Source organism: Arachis ipaensis, chromosome B8, assembly GCF_059453495.1.
Source record: "Arachis ipaensis isolate K30076 ecotype BB chromosome B8, ASM5945349v1, whole genome shotgun sequence".
Taxonomy (NCBI): Eukaryota; Viridiplantae; Streptophyta; class Magnoliopsida; order Fabales; family Fabaceae; genus Arachis; species Arachis ipaensis.
In genome coordinates, this window is record NC_142443.1 from 132,564,648 (window position 1) to 132,583,674 (window position 19,027).

General features: G+C 32.4%; 1 protein-coding gene across 2 annotated transcripts; it reads right to left on the minus strand.

Annotated features, from left to right (window-relative positions):
* Positions 1–1,954: 1,954 nt before the first annotated feature.
* LOC107611499 (clustered mitochondria protein) lies at positions 1,955–17,670 on the minus strand. Of its 2 annotated transcripts, none has more exons than XM_088496380.1 (28): positions 17,535–17,670; positions 17,149–17,444; positions 16,936–16,997; positions 16,217–16,406; positions 15,978–16,118; positions 15,698–15,854; positions 15,422–15,615; positions 15,228–15,332; positions 13,917–14,052; positions 13,623–13,751; positions 12,661–13,033; positions 12,141–12,245; positions 11,795–11,913; positions 11,260–11,368; positions 11,080–11,178; positions 9,983–10,117; positions 9,666–9,836; positions 9,111–9,197; positions 8,599–8,733; positions 8,237–8,383; positions 7,563–7,631; positions 6,653–6,811; positions 6,005–6,061; positions 5,884–5,924; positions 5,522–5,641; positions 4,999–5,308; positions 4,816–4,923; positions 1,955–2,758 (listed from the first exon to the last, which is right to left on the minus strand). In XM_088496380.1, the coding sequence occupies exons 2-28, from the start codon at positions 17,435–17,437 to the stop codon at positions 2,285–2,287; spliced, it is 4,221 nt and encodes a 1,406-aa protein (XP_088352506.1). In that variant the 5' UTR covers positions 17,438–17,444; positions 17,535–17,670; the 3' UTR covers positions 1,955–2,284. The 2 variants fall into 2 exon arrangements, with proteins under 2 accessions (XP_088352506.1, XP_088352505.1); XM_088496379.1 differs by having other exon boundaries at positions 15,698–15,860.
* Between the last annotated feature and the right edge of the window lie 1,357 nt (positions 17,671–19,027).

The following is a 19,027-nucleotide window of genomic DNA, read 5'->3' on the forward strand; positions in this document are numbered from 1 at the left end:
GTCCGAAATTTTCTTAACTGAAATTAAAGAAAAGGAGACCAAGTCATTGAGCTGGGAACTAAAAGAGAATCTATAAAAGTTCACCCAACTGATTATGAACCCTTGACTACATGCATGTCATATATTTTTGGGCTATTTTGTCTTGAATAATAACGTTAATCTTTCTGTTGCCAAAAGTCTACAGGTAGGAAGAGGTAGGTTATATATATATGGATGATTAATATGGGCCTATATTAAGAAAATGATAAATTTTTCTTGTACATCCTCCTAATAATTTTCTTAATTACCACTAAATATAGGAAATTTTTACTACTTATATTTCTAATATGATGTATTCTAGTTTCATTTACTCGTTGTTGAGTATTAGGAATATGGCATAGAAGACGTATAGTTACTACTCTTTTGGTGATTTTTTAGTTCTAAGTTTTTTTAGTTCTAATCTTCAAAGATGGAAATGAATAATGGGAGATCTTCATTGTGAATTGTTAGATGATTCAACCAAATATATCAAATTATCTAAAGATTCATAATGTTATCTTTATGTAAAAGTACTATCATGGGAGTATCTACGGTGAATAATTAACTGTACCAACATAGAATCAGTAAAATCTATAAATTATTTTGATCTCTTGATTAATTAGATTCGAATGCCAAAAATGAAAAATCTTACTGCTAGAATATTTGTATACCTTTCATGAGATTTCTATCAATTCAAGTCAGATTAGTCAAGTTTATGCTAATAAGATTAGAATGTAGTGGTTAGATACTAGCCAGAAATATAAATAATTGAACATTTTTTTCTTTTTAAAGGGGAAAACAAATTGGTGAATCATCTCAATTGCTGAGTTGCCATACAGGCATACGGATACAGGTATGCCTTAGGTATGTTTGGATACATATTTAATAAAAAAACTGTTTTACAATATATATATATATATATATATATATATATATATATATATATATATATATATATATATATATATATATATATATATATATACATTTTGAATATGTGTTGGATACAATTAGATTTTTTTTTTTCAAATTAATTCAAAATAAACAGCTAACCAAGTAAGGGAGCTCTTTTTCAAAAGGTAGAAACTCACGACAAAATCATTAAAATTGTTTTCTTGTAAATATTTTATACATTTCATACATATTTTATATTTTTTAACAAAATAATAAAATGTTAAAATATTAAACCTTTTATAATAAAAAAAATTTATCAAATATTTTTACTGTAATCATTACTTAAGATTTTAGAACTTTAACACTTTATTTCTTTGTGAATTACATATGTAAAATAAACTGGTTATAATATTACACAAATGTCTTAAATGAAATTTTGTTATGGTTTTGCCCTTTTTCAAATCTATGTAAATCATTGCAACTGATAACAAATTAGGGTTTTCAACTAAATCATAACGGGCTGTCATGACTTAGTTTGGAACATGCAACTGTATAAATCGTAAGAAACTATCACAATTTAACATGTGAAAAGGAAATTATAATGGATAATACAAAGTGAATATATACATAGAATGCAGAATGTTGGCATATTTAATCGTAAAACTATGGAAAAGTCTAAAGAGACAACTACAACATAAACCAACTCAAATCAATTTGTATTTTCATTTGTAGGTGTTAGAAGAGGGTGAAAAAGGTTGATATGCATTCTGAATCTGGAATGTCATTGAGCATGCTTAACCCCCTTATTTATGTTTCTGTGATACATTATATCCCCTTTGACTAATAATTTCAATATAAATAATATCTTGATTGATCAATCATGATTCAAAACTTAGTATAGGTTCCAACATTCTTAAGATTAAGTATTGTCCAAAGCCTACATTCCGTAAATTCATAATACAGCTAAATTAGATGTTATTTTAGAATGGTTATAACATACTAAACAAATTCCTTATCATAATGACAAATGAATCATAAAGAATTTATGTAGAAAGAATTTATCAACCACTATTGATCACAGTATAACAGTGTCATACAATATCAGCGGCACAATCTTCAATTTGTAATATGCAATGAATGAGCCACAATTCAACTGGCAGCTAAATTTGTTAACAGAAAATATGTTGATATGCAAATTATAATCCTATCCTCAAATCCAAATTTTATTGTGGTAGAAAATTCAATTATGCTTATATATCTCAACCACCTACATCCAACAATAGATGTTTTCAACGGCTATGACCCTAAAAAAAAAGGAAAATTCAAAAACGTAGCTATTGCCAACTAATCAAAGCTTAGTTTATCAAAAAATTCAAGCCTCAACCTTTGGTTTTGGTTTTGATTTCTGTTTCTTTGCATCCAACGATGCCAACCCTTTCCCCAGTCCAGCCGGAGTTTGTTCTTGTTTTTGCGTCGGCACTGATTGGTCTTTTGTAGCATCTGCTGGATCACTTGAACGAACGCCATTCTTCTTTACTCCATTGACATCCCCATTGCCCAAAACATCGGGAGCCACGCCGGAATTTATGATGTTGAAAAGCGGTGTGAGCGGAGGAGGATGTGATTGTACTTGTACTTGTACTTGAGAGCGCACCACCAGGCCCCTGGCTGCTGCCTTCTTCCGAGCTATGGCAGCTGCACGTGCAGCCCTTTCATCGACTCCCCTTCCCCTGGGGAGGGTCTCAGCAATCATTGCAGCATTGACAGATTTATTTGTGGGTGCACCTGAACTTCCAGATCCCCCATCTGTAACTGCTTGGAATGCTTGTACAAACTCAGGACGTGCCTGTCAATTTCAGTGGAAGTTAAAAGAATCAGACAGAGATAAAAGCGCAGAACAAAGATATGCTTAAGATGATCTAAGAACAAAGTGAAAACATCTGTATCAAGGTTGAAAATCTGATAGCTACAGTAATGAATATTGATATCAAAGAACATCATTCTCACTGGCATTAAATATTCAGTATTAACTAATAGCTATAGCCCACAAACAACATCTATTATAATATATAAAAAGAGAAATTGAAGTAGTGTTTAACAAGCTAATGCCACCTAAATTTTAAATTTTCTATGAATTTGTCTGTCAACATAGAGCAAACAACCTATCTATATAATCATATTTAGAATATCATAGTAAATAGCATCTACGTAACCAAGCTATCATGAATTTCATAATTTCTCATGTTAAATTCTTCAATTATATAAAAAAAATTATATTATAGATATTAGTTTATATCAAGGGTCTAAATTCTAATATTGTATGTCCTACTTGTTGAGTAAACTATATTTTATAAAATTATAAAAATTATTTAAAAGAAATCAAAGTAATATTAAAATAAGCTAATGACACCTAAGTTTTATGTAACCAACATATCAATTTCATAATTTCTCACATTAAATTCTTCAATTATATAAAAAGATTATATTATAGATATTAGTTCAAATCAAGGGTCAATTCTAATATCAAGGGTCAAATTCTAATATTTCATGTCCTATTTGTTGAGTAAACTTTATTTTATAAATTAAAAAAAATATATAAAAGAAGAGATTAAAGTAGTACTACAATAAGCTAATGATACCCAAGTATTTTAAGTTCATAAGCTAATGATACCTAAGTATTTTAAGTTCTATATAAAATTATCACGTTAACACTAAATTTAACTTTTAACAACATAGAGAAATTATCATAAGCTTATAATAATGGTAATAAAATTTGAAAGACAAATCTATGAATGAGTGTGATGACTGAAAACACTTTGTAAAAACTGAAAATTTTGTGTATATTCATAAATGAATAGGATTGTATGTTTTATTTGAGTGTTATACATATATAGTTTCTATCCTATACTAAAAATGTCATAAAATGCAAAAAGTAAATCCATATATTTGTGAATCAATTCTAAGCCAATACTTAGAAAAAGAAAATAAAGGTCAAACATGTTATGTTATAGGTTTATACAAAATATGTAAGAATGTTTATATATAATACAGTATTTACCATATGTTTTAAAATTAGATAAATAATTCTATCAGAAAATATTTTGTTAAAAAACTTAAATTATTTTATTTTTTAACATCAAAGAATATTCTCATTTTATATTCTTGTATTTTTTCACGCAACGCGCAGGTTTAAATTTAATGATAAATAAAATGACAAATCAACAAAAGAAAAGGAGCAACTCTCAAGAGAACATCAAGAGCCTTCCTGGCGGATGCCGGATTCAAAGCTTGATCGTTTTGCTTTTGAGGCATTCACCTGACAAAATAAGGTGTGGAAGATAACCAGTACATGGAGTGAAAGTTTCTGTTGCTACCAGGTGCTGAAAAGGAACATAAGGAGATGGAACATGGATACAGAACTTTTCATGTTTTTCAAAGTAAACTATAGAGTATTGACCCCTCCACGGGGAAATACAAAGAAACTTCACTATGATCAACGAAAATCATAATAGTTGGTCAATGATCAAATCACTCACAAAAAGTCCTCCCTATTGCAAAGATTTACCATCCAAGAATTTATGAATGTTGGCAAAGGGCAGCTCCATGCAAGTGTCAACAACGGATTCCATAGCTTGAACTCATGACCTCAAGACTCCATGGATAGTTGTATAAAACTTACACACAACTAAATTGCCAAGTAATATTTCACCTTACTTGAATGCAAAAATTGTACCCAAAAAGAAAGAAAAATAAAATAAGAGAGCCGGAAATTTTGGAGAACTGAAATTTTCTGAACCTTTCTCGGGGAATAAATAGAGACTCAATCCCATTTAACCAAGGGAAAAGTAAATACTAGCAGTGAAATGTGTAATTTCATTCAACCAAGGGAAAAATATACAGTACCTGTAACTCACGAATCTTAAATGTATTTATCCAGTTTAGAGACTCCTGTGTTTTTGGATCATCTTCGCCAAGTTGTTTGACAAGTATCTCAAATGTTTTCTTCTCATGCTGTCAAACCAAATGCAACATAGGCTCATGACCTAGTAATAGTAGAGAGTAGAAAACAACTCACGCCTTACATACCTGCAGAGAGAGCTTGAATGCACCCATAGAGTTGAATATAATAGCAAGAGCATGATAACAAACAGCAGTTTGAATATGTTTCTCGCCAAGAAGCCGTTCATTCTTCTTTAAAGCTTCTTGTAGATAACGAAGAGATATGTTCATCTTTTTCAATTCCTTATACATCATTGCTACGTTTACGAAAGTTGCGGCAACATCAGGATGATCAGAGCCTGATGATAAACTTAACAGGAGCAAAGCACGAGTCATGTAGGGAAGGGCAAATTCAGTTTTTTCCCATCCATGATAGTAGAGTGCCATATTAGCATAACTGCAATGAACAAAATTTCAATCGGGGGTTCTAGAGCATAATGTTTCATAACAAACACCAATTTTTCTGCAACACTATCACAATAATTTTTTTTCAGCCACAACATCCGATTTTGCTTGGTAAACAAAAAATTCACACGGTAGAGGGATGCATATACAGAACCCCAAAATCATTATGGAAATGAAGCAAGCAGAATAAAAAAAAATAAAGTACCTGTGAGCTGTGTCAGGATGATCTAGACCAAGACAAGTCTCATTGATAATCAACTCTCTTTGCTGTTGTGCAACAGCCACATCCATCTCTCCAGCATGATACGTAATCATTGCAAGATACCTGAAATTTAATAATTCATAATTAGCTCAAATATTTCAGGACCATATTCAAATATCACATGGCTCAAAAGAATGCTTGTTATAAATTTTCAAATTGTAAGCATAGCAACTGCAAATCAAATACACAACAATTTCAGATCCATTACCAAAATTTTAACGGCAATGCAAGCTAATTATGATTAGACTAAGACAAGAGGATAAAATTTAAGGATCATGCTAACATGATAGAAACAACTGACATACCGACAGCAGGTAGCAACCTCACAATGCATTGGACCTGTAACCTGCAGCACAATGTACAAGAATTATTATTTTATGCACAACGGCCATTCAAATACAGATACAGAAATACAGGATTTCGTACCTGTTGAAGAATTTTAAATGCCTCAGTAAATAGATCGTAAGCTTCATTGAGTGATCCCTGGATCAAAAAAGTAATTACCTAAGTTATTAAATTTGTTGTCAGAAAATAAATCATGCATCCAACTCCACAATCCACAAAATCGACTTTTACGCTGAGAAACACAGTTGTTCAAACACTGTACAATTCCCCAGTTTACACACAAAATAAGAATTACCATTGCATTACCAGTGATGAGTACAAGTATGAGAATGCTATATTAAGGTGCAAAATTACTTATTAACCAACTCAGAAATTGAAAAAATAAATGACACTGACAAATCTAAACACTACTACTAGTATGAAAAAAATAAAACAAAAACCTTTCCCATGTAGGCTCATGTATATGGATTAAAGAATACCATGGTGTTAAATACTCAGAAGTGGACCGGCGTAAGACTAAGGAACACTATAAATAAAATTAATAAGGAGAAATAGGATTTAAGTAGCTTGTGTATATTATACGTTTGTGATTTAAAATTTCTGAAAAATATGAAGTCATTTTAAACAATAATTAAAAATTATGTTATGTTTTCATAAGTTCAACAAAACAGTCCCAGGAGTAAATAAATGTGATCATTCTACCAAAGAAAAAGGGATCACAGTAAATACAGCTGACATATGACTTTTTGCTGCATCCGTAAGTTTCTTGGCATCTGAACAAACTGGAACTGAATGCCTGACAACTGGACAGAGATCCAAGATATCTGATGGTTGGAAGGGTGTTGTAGAATTAAGATCATATTTACGAGATGCAACAGTTATACCAACCTGAAAACCAAACATTAAAAATATTAACAGAATTAATATCAAAGTTATTCACAAAATTAAATCTTTTGTTTGTTAAGGAGTGCTGACATTGAAATGCATTAACTTAAGCTTAACAGGATTAATATTGCAGAGAATCATGGTTAATGGCAGAAGTAGATAACACTATTCAACAACGATGAACAGCAGAGGTAGTGGATGATGTCAAGATCCTATCAACAGCTATTAACAAGTACTATCATAGCACAACATGAGAATAATTTTTAATTGTTATCAGTTTGCATACATCATTTGCAGACAGTGGGTTCAGGCTTGCAGTGCACACAGCACATAATAAAAAAAAATATCTGCCCTATAATAAAGTTACAAAATTGATATTATTTTCATATCATACAGAGATAGTTTTACCATATCCTATTCTTATCCTTCTTTTCTTTAATATTTCATATAGACAAGGTTAAGATGAGAAATTTTTTCCCCCCAGAAAAGAGCTTACCAAGTAAGCAAAATCTAGACCAAAGAATATATTTTTAATAATCCACAATTCTTAGAAATAAAGAAGATACCACACAAAGGTATCAACAACATACAACATACGGCAGCACGTGGAGCCAACACCAAGTATATGCAGGTTTAAGGTTTATCCGAAACATCAGAAACATGTAAAGACCAGTAAAAATAATTTGTACAACTAGGACTGTTAAAAAAATTATAAATAAATAATCAACATGAATTGACTGAGGCTTATACTTACCTTCCGACAAAGATTACGTATAACACAAATTTTCTTCACACGTGACCTTGAATCCTCGGGTAACTCAAACTGCAGCAAGTTGAATTTTAGTTCAGAGATATATAGCAAAGTATCAAAAGAGACAAATAGTTAGATTCAATGGTGAATTTATGGACCTAATGAGCAAAGCCCACACTGACTATAACCATAGCAACTCATCTCATTTGGCTAAGCGCAATCAAAACATGATATGCAAATGCATTCACGCGTACCCTGACCAAACTGAAAACACCCAAAATCATCATGTCAACATCATCCCACTGAGCATATTGAACTCATCGTAGGCATTAAGCATTAACAACAAAGATTACGTATAACACAAATTTTCTTCACACGTGACCTTGAATCCTCGGGTAACTCAAACTGCAGCAAGTTGAATTTTAGTTCAGAGATATATAGCAAACTATCAAGAGAGACATAGTTAGATTCAATGGTGAATTTATGGACCTAATGAGCAAAGCCCACACTGACTATAACCATAGCAACACATCTCATTTGGCTAAGCGCAACCAAAACATGAAATGCAAATGCATTCACGTGTACTCTGACCAAACTGAAAACACCCAAAATGATCATGTCAACATCATCCTACTGAGCATTATTGAACTCATCATAGGCATTAAGCAATAACATACCTTGTATTTGCTCATTGCAAATTCTTGGATGTCAGACCATAGAGATTCAGAGCTTATTTTCGTGTACAAAGGTTGACTCTTCCTTGAACCCCCCTTGCTTTTCCATCGTGCTCGTCCTCTAGAATTTTTTCCTGCTGATTGTTGCTCCTGTAAATAAACATGGATGAATGGCTCCCAAGGACCTCATAAGAGCATACATGACATGCTAATTAGCCAGAGCCTCATAGTTTATAGGGTTTGACAGAAATAAAAAGAGATAAGGAAAAAAAATAGTTTGTACTCAGATCAATTCAAGGTCAAGGGATCATAAGAAAAGAATGGTTAATAAATATTACAAGGAAAACAACCATATTTGGAAAAACCTTTTTTGGAGTCCTGGATTGTATGCCATTTGAATCTGGTTTCCCAGCAGGAGCTTGACAACTTCCAAATATGCAGTTCAACAAATGAGATAATGCAGGAGCAAGATCATGATCCTCTGTGTCTCTCAATACATCCTGAAAAGTGTAAATTGCAAAATTTGATCTATTACAAACCTGCTGGTTTAAGAGAAGTGATTTTGAAAAATGATGTGCCCTATATAATATTCATGTTTATACAACATTTTTAACCAATAATGTAATGAAAGCCTCTAGTTAACTTGATATTTGGAAACAGAACAGAGTTTCAAGAATAAACAAATTAAAAACTCAAGCACTCACATACACATACGAACATTCATAAAATTGGACAGCTCCAATTTACACTGATTCTTACAGAAAATAACAGGACTTAAAAATAAATAAATAAGTATTAAACAAACGACAAAGGAAAAATAATTTAAAAATTAAAAGAGGCAAATAAATGTTAGAAGAGTAGAGAGCAATTCTAGCACCTTGATAATATGTTTGGATGATCTGACAACAATCTCGTTAGTGCAAAGATCCCACATATGAGGAAGATGTTTAGTCCCATCAGCCACCTTTTACACAATGATAAAAGGACAAGTAATGTAAAAATTATAAAAGGACAAGTAAAAGGAATACCAGGAAAACCATGAAATAGATTGGAACATAAAATTCAGATGAAACTCCCAGAGAAATCATTGCAGCAATATTAACCAAACCAGGGTACATAGGCTACTAGGATGGCTCTTAAAAATAATATATTTTTTCATGTGATCATTTCAGGTAGAAACAAATTAATGTTTAAATGCAGCATTTAATAAGACATTTCTCTTCATGAATTTCTTTTTTTTTTAAGTTATCAAGACAATATTTCTTGAGAAGCTTAAAGTAATCTCGAGGGAAAAAAAAAGGGCACAATTTATACTTTTTCTAGTTCTTCTTTTACAGAAAACTAAAAAGTACATGGAAACATGGTAAAAGTATAAAAACTAAAAAGTACTTTTAATAATATACACAGATTCAGACAAACTCAAAGTGCTTACTTTGCCAATATACCGAACATTAATTCCACGAGCATGAAGTGTTTCTGTTAATGACTGGCCATCCATAGGTGTAACGTCAAGCTGCCAAAGATCTTGTATAATGTTTGGAATCACCACATCAGTAAGATATTGACCAACTTTCCTCACATTGTCTTCATCAGCAGCAATTTCCTGGTGGTATGAACAAACATGGCAATATAAGAATATCACGAAAAGGATGCTTCAGCAGAGAGAGACACACAAATATAGATACACATGGAGGAGGAATAAAACTATTGTTAGGCATAGTTATATGTAAATAAAGATTCAGAAGAAACCTCTGGGCTCCCAGCTAGTTTGAATTCAGTGAAAACATTAGGGTTAAAAACTATTTCATCACAATTATCATATCCCCCAGCAGATGCAGATGAAACTTCTTCGGCATTCTCAGTTGTCTTCTCATTTGTTAACTCCTGCAAAGAGGAAGCAAAAGCACATAAGCACATAAGCACAAATTTAGAGTTGTAAAAGGGAAACATAATCTCTGAGAAAATATCCCATATTCCAAAAAGTCATAAACCGTTAAAAGTATAAAAACCATTCATGTGACTTTACTTAACAACTTGAGTTTGTGAGAGAGAGTTAAAAACATGGTATTTGAACTTCTATGACCATGTGTTCAAGAGTTAGATCCTGGTTTGCTCCCTTTCTTCTAAATAAAGTTAGACTTAATCACAAAGTAGGATAATCCTATACAATATTTCATGTATCAAATTCAGACTCTTGAGTCGGGACTGTGTTGCCTCTACCCCTAACAGTATAAGCTTTGGGGTCAAAATGGTTCATGACATAAACTAATAAATAGCGACACCATTTGACCTGATGCTGTTTTGAATACTCAAATACACACACAACAAATAATCATTCGACAAATGCAAACAAACATAACCAATGGATCCAAGGGAAAAGGAACTGCTGAGATAGTCCTGTATTTTTCTTTGGAAACACAAGGAAAAGAAGCAACAAGTGCCCAAGAATTAATGGTAATATTAACAGTATCATATGTGCTAAATTACTTTTTTCCTTGAATGGTCTATATAAACTATAAAGTATCTAAGAGTCTTTATCATGTATTCTAGCCCCACAGATTCTGGAAAGGAAGTGTATAAGCACCATGCTGTAAATGTGCACACATATGCACATGCAACAAAGTATGATCACCATTAGATGAAGTTGAAAGTAGTAGCTTATTTTTCAAAATCAAGGTGGAAGGGAGGAGACTCCTATATAAATAAATGGTACACATCATCTCATATGAACTAATAATTAAAAGTCCACATTATTCTAGAAGGAACAGGAGCAGAAAAGAATTCGCTTCAGAGAAAAGACATCTTAATCAAGTAAAGGGAAACTAATAATAGGCAACCAATTTTACCTTATTGTCAGCATCAGCTTCATTTTGAAAATTAGTGGCCAAGTTATCTGCACCTTCAGAATTAGTCTCCTTGGATTTTGATTTCTCTGATGCTTGGGCCTATTCCAACAATAACAAAAACCATCAAAAACTGGAAAAAGAAAATCCTCAATGTTATAGACAACTGAGTATTGCAGTTACCTGGCAAAAGGCAGCAATTAATTCTGATCTCAATATACAAAACCGGGAACCAGGTCCAGTGTAGTTTGCATCTCGAGGAGTTACCCGCAACAAATCTAAGATATAGTGCCTGATTTGATTAAATAGAGAAGTAAACAATAATTAGGAAAAGATAAAATAAAATAAAATGTCAAGTTTGCACTACACTAAAGATTTATGTTGTAAATATATATTGTTGAAAAACATCCTATCTTATATATTCATTAAACATTCCTCAATCAAGAATAACAAAAGAGAAAACCAGAATGGAGTAACATAAATCAGAAGTGTCTAAATCACAACCCTAAGTATATTAACTGCAACGATTATGATGTTACTTAACTATTGTTGATGAACTTTCTACTGATTAGTATTCAATAACATTCTTCAAACATAAATAATATAACCAGAAATCATGCCTATCCTATGAACCAGTAGCAAATCAGCAGAGAATAGATCACCAACTACAGTGATAGACAGTATTAAAAATAACAAACAAAACCAGAATAGAAACTACCTGTCATCACCGCCAACAATTCCCTTGCATTCCACTGGTGCAGCTAATTTGAAAGCATTTCCAGATCCATCAAGGACTGAGTGTTCTTTTAAATGAAGGCATTTGGCAGCCTCCGATACCTGAAAACAAGAAAAGAATAAAAAAGATCTTTTATGAAAATTTCATTTGATAGAGTAAAGAATAGCAATGCCTAAAAGAATGTTTATTTAGAATTTATGGATACTTATATTTATTTATTTTACCTATGTAAGAAAGGTTTCACCGCAAATCAGTGTCAATTAAAGCCTAAAAGTCAAATAAAGTACACTCACTGAAAATAAATAAACTTTCAGCATCTCTTCCTTACCTTGGAATGAAAATCTTCATTCCAGCAAATTTTCTTCCCATTGTCAACGGAGCCATACTTAAGAGACTCCGACTTGTCGCCTTGAAGAATGCCTGGTAATACACTCTGCAGCAAAATATGTAACTTGAATCACAACAGAGATTTAATGGTGAACGGGATTTATACATTAAAAAAGCAGTAAATTTAGTTTCATTTTCAATATGAATAAAGAAGTATAATATCCAGCAAGAGTCTCCATGGAAAGAATTCTACATTGAATAACAATGTGGGATCATTGATAGCAACCAACAAGACATGTGGAAATACATTTGTATATTTATTTATATTTACATTATTTTTTTATTAAAGAAAAATATCAGCAATACAACACAAAATATGTTCACTAAAATTGATGAGACAACAAATTCAAATGTCCCAGCTTCCTCTACAAATAAATTGGCATCATAAACTGAAACCATATATAATTCATTGCATTTTCTTGAAAGAAGAGAAACTTAAACTTCAGATTCACAACACACACCTGAGCAACCACTCTGTGACCCCTGTAGTCAATTATAGCCATAGCAAGATTGTAGAGTCCATCCACGTCAGCTTCCTGGTAAGCTATTGTGCCCTTCAAATCATTATTTGCTGAAGCATAAGTAGCCTGCTCACTCTCAGCCAACTGTGCCTCAGGTGAGATCTCTTGAGCAGCTTCCACCCCATTATTAAGATCTTCGGAACTTGAACCGTTGCTTTTTCCCCCACTGGGAACCTGAGAGTCTGAAACATTTTCAGAATCTTGCCGAATGTCTGTGCTCTGTATATTTGAATTAGAGTCTGTGGATTTCTTTGAGAGCTGCTCAAGGTCGGCATCAACAGCAAAACTAAAAAATATATTGTTGTGTACATACCTATTTCCAAACGACGTTTGTCAAAAGACACTGATTAGGCAAAACAACTTACCATGAACCTTTAACTTTAATGGAAGAAGAAAAAAAAGCACAGCTGATAACAAGAAATGACTGGTTACAACAATAACAATTTCTGTTCAAGTTGTAAACAAAAGAAAGGACTATTGCATTTTGTACCATATTTCTTTTAAGATATCTCAGAGCCATGTATGTCGGAAAATAGAGTAGATGTCCTTGATATATGTATTATCTTAGAATGTCAATGAATATCTCTTAGGACTAATTTTAATATTTAATATATATCATCATTTGATTACAATTTTATTATTTGTTTAGAACTGAATTAGGGGTTTCTGTTTCCCTATTATTAGGATTAGTGACATGCCTCTTGTAAAACACATGGCACAACAGAATCATGTCAGAATTTTTAGGGCCTTATATTTTTGTTTTTGTGCTCCAACCTAAACCCACAATCAATAAGGACCATTAATTTCAGAAGGGAAATCTATGAGAAAGGATAAAGAAATTGTAAAAAGTGAACAATATGTTAAACACATTTAATAGAATTAAGACAGTAGCTCCCACTAACATGTGAAAGCATTCCGGGTCACTTGGGTTTATTGGAGGAATGCATCCGTTGATCACTCCAATAGCACCATTAGTTGCTGCATCAACAAAGTCTGACGTCACCTTGTAACGTGCTCTATCCCTTATCATCCTGCAGTAATGCATAGCTCACACAAGCAGCAAAGATAAACAAGTCATCACCAACAGAAAAAAAAAAATACTAGAAAAATCATACTTATAAAGACAATGGGTTATTGGGAGTAAAGATTTATAAAATTTAAAATTAAAATAAATAAAAAATAAAAAAAGAGGCTACCTCTCCTGAAGAGTTGTATGAGGAAATTCTCGACAAGATTGCAGCTCCTCGTTCCAATCCCTTTGCATGCCCATTGGTTCACTTCCATATAAAAGGGTCAATGAATTCTCAGCCCTGGCCGGATCACGAGTGTGATCTGTCAACAAAAGAAACGATTACAAAAACATCAAGATAGCATTCTCATGTACACCTCTCATAGTACTAAACTGTAGTGATGTGCCAAGAAGTAATAAATAAATATACTACATTAGAGAGAGAGAGAGAACAGATCCATCAACCAAGGAAATTAAAATGAAATTACATGCCATTGATGGTTAACTTCAGAGTCAAATAAGTGAGAATAATTATGAAATATTCCATCTAATAACTTAAACCAACCCAAGTTTCCTACTTGCCTTCCATCAACAACAAATGAATTTTAAATCATATTAAAGTTGGATATGTGTATCAAATATTACTCCAAAATACTACCAGGATAGACTAAAATCTTCAAAATAGACTTCTGTTCAACAGTAGTGTCATGCATTAAATTAATAAAAAAAAATAATGACATATCTTCCTAGGCAAACTATTTCATGGAGCTTCCCATGAATAATTTGAGGAATGAGTGATGGAAAAATTGTAAATACATGAAATAAGCACGTTGGCAAAATCACGAACAATAAAACTTGTCCCGGGGAAAATTTTGAATTATTTGTGACACCTCTATGGAATAGTTTGCCATCTTCAATCCGTCATCCTTAGCATCCTCCTAGTTTCCAAATGAGATAGATTTTGAAGTTTTTTACGTTCTCAAGATATAAAATGCATTTGACTTTTTACCTTGTTTAGAAATTAGGAGGACGAATTAGAAGTGTATATTGTTGCATAAGTGATTACCACTTTTTTGTGTTTTTTATTTATTTATTCTTTTTTTTGGGGGGGGGGGGGGGGGAGGGGGGGGATGAGATAGATGAGAGGGGCTGTTCTGAAAAAGAACAAGGCATAATACCCTTTTTTTACCCCTAGGATTAGTGTTTGGCATCTATTTGGTCTAACTCATGAACTTTGGAGAACTTCTCCTCTTAGTCATGTTGATAGATTGGAAAGCAATGCTTTATAGATAGCTCTACTTTTGGTTGTTTTTTGCTATTGTACAGAGGATCTCTTATCCTCCTTATCCTTGTAATATTCTTCTATCAGTCTTAATGATATTCTTATTTTATCAAAAAGAACATGGAAAACCAGCCCAATTATCCCAACTAGAGAAGCAGACGTTACTATAACTGACATAAACAATTGAAGATATAACATTGATTAAACTGAGCTCACCGGGAACTGGGTATAACCCAAGCCACGAATTAGGTGGCAGCAAGGATTGCAAATTTTCAAAGGGATGATGATATGCCCGTCTTCGATCCAAAATTTCACGGAAAGCTTCAAATTACAAGAAAGGGAACCAGTATTATTTATTAAGTCGCACATTTGATAAACTTGCATCAAAGGCCTTTCTTACAACTCATTACCTTTCTTGAACTTGGGGCTAATCTTTTGTAAGAGAGCAATAAGGGTTGTTGCTTCCCATGTAGCTTTGCTTGGCTTCCAGTCAAAATTGTTTGCTGTGCTTGAGTTGACATAAAACACCCTTGTAGTTCCCGTTATACAAAATGCATTACCCTCCAATGTTACCACATCCAAATAAATCAAGTCTCCAACAAGCCTGAAAATCATAGAAGCCTTGTTAAAATGCCTACCTAAAACAAGGAGGTGAAATCCTATTAAGTGAAGAGATTTCGGGTTACCTTCTATAGCTTGGAGGAGGATTGAAGGATGAAAACACTATGCTCTCCACACACTTGACATCTTTCAATGGGGACGGTAGTAAATTACCCAATGAACCAGAAGGATCCTCCATAAAACCAAGTCCGTCAAGGTCTCGAACTTCAGTTTTTGAAGAGTCTGATACTTCAAGAAATGCAGAGGCGGACTTGTAACGATATATTTCAGAGATGAGGTAGAAAATAGTACAAAATATCAATTAGGACAGAAAAATCCAATGAAGACAATACAACTATCATATACCTCTGGAGTTTGCAGCTCTGTTTTGTAATGTTTCATTCTGCTTTGCAATTACAGATGAGAATGAAGCACGGACATTAGAAAGAGAAAACACATCTCTAGTTCGGTGAACATGAGCCCTTATTGATCTATCATCATACATTGCTGCAAAAAGCATTTTTTCCACAATACAGCACCGTACTGTTAAACAAATGTCTAAATTAATTCATTGCTTCAAAAACCCTAAGTCCGTTGAAAATTACCAGGAACCACTTCCAATGAGCAGCCACCAGTAGTAATATCAGCCACATCCGAAAGTTCATTATAATCCTCCAGGTGATGAGAGGATCCATCTTTTGTGTGTAAGATCAGGTCATAACATGTGACGAAGCCCATCTCTGGAGAATCAAGAAGGAACTGCCTTACATCAATGATGCTGTCTCCCGGGTTCAACTACGGATCAATTACAAAAAATCAGAGCATTCTTTTCAAGATAGGTAACAGAAAAATCATATGCAGCTAGCATGTGAAACCCCACAAGTTAATAGTATCAAAAAAATAAACAGTTACAAACAGCAAACTAAAACATATGCATAATTAAACCTCTGGACTCAACTGTGAGTCATTTAAAGTTTAAACAACATCCTGGAACAGACTTTTCAAGATAGGTAATCAACAGTTCAACACATCATGCGGCTAACATGTAAACCCCACACTATAAATACCATCAAATGGAATCAACCATTATAAATGCAGAATCAAACACATGCAAAATTAAACCTCTGGGCTCAACTGCGAATCAAGTAAACAACACTCAGAACACTCTTTTCAACATAGGTTATCAAAACATCATGTCGCTACGGTAACCTCAAAAAATAAATACCAGCAAATCAAATCAACTATTACAAACGCAGCAAACATATCCATAATGAAGCATCTGAAACAACAACGTAAACAGAACCTCAATGAAAAATTAACTCACATGTACTTCAAGCTTTTCCCCAGTTAGTGTTTTGACAGGAACAGCGTAAAGATTATCCTCACCTGCACAGAACACTTAAACTTCACAATTAAACCCTTAAGAATCCATTTTTTTAACTATTCACTAAAAAAAAATACCACAATTAATATAACGGCTTCTGAATTGAAAATGATGCATAGCAATCAAAAAACCAAGAAAAAAAAAAAGGTTGACCTTGCATTAGTTGTGCCTCTGAATTATGTGTTTCTTCCTCCTTCACGTTCTGAGGATTAGAACTAAATGCAGATTCAGTTTCAGCCGCAATTGAATCAGGTTTTCCATTTTCATTTTCCGAGTTTGCTATTGCAGCATTATTATCCTTTGCAGGAACGTGCTTCAAGGAATTTGAAACGTCATTGGAAACAGTATTATTATTAACATTACCATTCGTAATACTACCGTTATTGCTATTATGATTACTGGTTCCTTTTCTGCTCCTTCCCTTGCTTGATTTTCCAGCCATATTTCTCCTGAGAAAAAAGATAAAAACATCAATGTCGAAGAGATTAAAAAAAAAAAAAACAGTGCATTGAGAGAGAGAGAGCGATGTGAGTGTTTACCAGAGCGAGCAAATGAATGAAAGAAATGTGAAATGTGAAATATGAAAGGAAGAAGGGAAATAGTTGGTTTTTTAGAGAAGAAAAAGAAGCATGATTTATATATAGAGGGAGAGCAGGGTTTTAGGAGAAGGGCGAGGTTTTTAGTTAGAAAAGAGAAAGGGTGACACTTTTTAGTTGTGAATAGTGCGGCCAACAAGGAGGTATCAATACTTTTCCATTTCCACTTCTTTTGTTGGTGGGCTGGCTTTGGGCTTCTCTGGATGCAATTTCATTTCATCATTACTTATTCCAATGCTTTAATTTTTTTTCTATGAAAATAAAAAAAAAATATATTTTTTCTATAGAGAGTAAACTACTAAAAATGTTACTAAATTATTAAATTGTTAACGAACTCATTTTAAAACTTGTTAATGAGAAAATATTCTCAAGATAATTTTGAGAGACATTTTTGTGAAGATTTTTCTATTTTTTATTTTAAATCAAAATTTTTACTAATTTTTTACAAGTTTACTTATAACTAATTTTTTACTTTGAACCAAACTATTTTGGCAGCCGATTCTCATGTAATTCGATCGATCAATTCTTAAAACTATGGTAGCAATATATAGAGTTTAAAATTAAATTAAAATTTTTATATTAAGATGGTATTTTTTCAAATACTTTTATGTAAATAATATTCGGTGGTCGAATTTACAAACATTCTCTTGTGATTTATGAGTAAAATTTTTGAATTCTCTTATTCTTATGTTAAAACTTATATGGACAATAGGACAAGAACAATCTAACATGATAAAATTTGTCTTTAGGATTTCTTTATTTCATGGTAAAAGATATTATTATAAATAATTGTCTTTATTAAAAAATATACTTTGAATAGTTTTATTTGTTAGTGTTATTATATACTTGTATTCATTCTTAAATTAAAATAATATAACCAACATTATTAGGGCAAAAAACAGAAATAAGCTAAGGGAGAAAATAATTTACGTGAATAAGCCAAAACGAAAATTGCTTCATGAATTCACCAATGCAGGTTTATTCGTAGTTGATTCGAACTCCATTTCTACATAATTCGAACCAGCTTGGTTCGAATTATACACAAACACATGCACACACTAATTCGAACCAGCTTGGTTCGAATTACACACAAACACACACTAATTCGAACCAACTTGGTTCGAATTACAGTAATTCATGGTATAATTCGAATTATACTGTTAAAAAATTAATAATTTATTAAAAAAATTTTATTAAAAAATTAATAATTTAAAAATTAAAAAAATATATATTTTATTTCATACGTTAAAAAAAAGCTAACAAAATATTTAATTACGAGACTTCTTTAAAATATTAATGAGCTATCAATTCGAATTCCATACAATACTTTTCTGTCCATTTTTAATAGCTCATGATAATTTTTTAATAAAATTATTTAAATTATATGGTGAGATATTACATAATTCGAATTACGCATAGGGAAGTTCGAATCACTC